The sequence below is a fragment of the Apis dorsata genome, unplaced genomic scaffold (genome assembly GCF_000469605.1).
Source record: "Apis dorsata unplaced genomic scaffold, Apis dorsata 1.3 scaffold_598, whole genome shotgun sequence".
In the NCBI taxonomy this organism is placed as follows: domain Eukaryota; kingdom Metazoa; phylum Arthropoda; class Insecta; order Hymenoptera; family Apidae; genus Apis; species Apis dorsata.
The window spans coordinates 17888-18528 of NW_006263802.1; the positions used below are offsets into that span (position 1 = coordinate 17888).

Here is a 641-nt window from a genome sequence, read left to right on the forward strand (position 1 = left end):
TAGCTTTGTTATGCGCTTTAAGCCGTGGGACGGATTTAATTCCTTCGGATGTAATCGCAGGACTTATCTTGCTAAGAGTTCAAGAAAAGCGAGAGCGTCATGAATTACGTCGAATAAATTTACTCCCTACTCCAGTATGTACTTCCGGTATGTATTTTATTCTTCTTATTATGATTTTAATTATTATCAATTTAATTTTAATTTTATTTTAAAATTTTAGTCTACAAAAATTTATGACATATATGTATATTATATATGTATATAATTATGTACAGAATATTCTATACAAGTAAATTAAGTAAATGAAAAACTTTTATTTTATTTTATTTATTATTTCATTACTATCCCTCGAATATTTGATTTTTAATCAAGTTACGCATCATGAAATTGTTTACGTATCATAAAAAATCTCAGCTCAGATTAATTTTTTGCGGTTGTGAAATATTTATTATACTCATTTTCATTAATATTTTCAGAATCTATTCTATTTCTAGATTATAATAATTTTTTCGAAAATATATAAAAATAATTTTATTCGAAAATATTTATTTAATAATATATAAAATAAATAATTTACTTAAAATATATAAAATATAATATATTATAAATATATAAAAATTATAAAATAGAATATAATATAA

General features: G+C 20.3%; 1 protein-coding gene across 3 annotated transcripts in view; it reads left to right on the forward strand.

Annotated features, from left to right (window-relative positions):
* The window catches only part of LOC102678133 (sn1-specific diacylglycerol lipase beta-like), a 15445-nt gene that overhangs the window by 9211 nt on the left and 5593 nt on the right, over positions 1–641 (forward strand). For all 3 annotated transcript variants that reach the window (XM_006621162.2, XM_031513150.1, XM_006621160.2), the window contains exon 5: positions 4–147. In XM_006621162.2, coding sequence (XP_006621225.1) covers positions 4–147 — 144 coding nt within the window. The remainder of the gene's footprint in view (positions 1–3; positions 148–641) is intronic.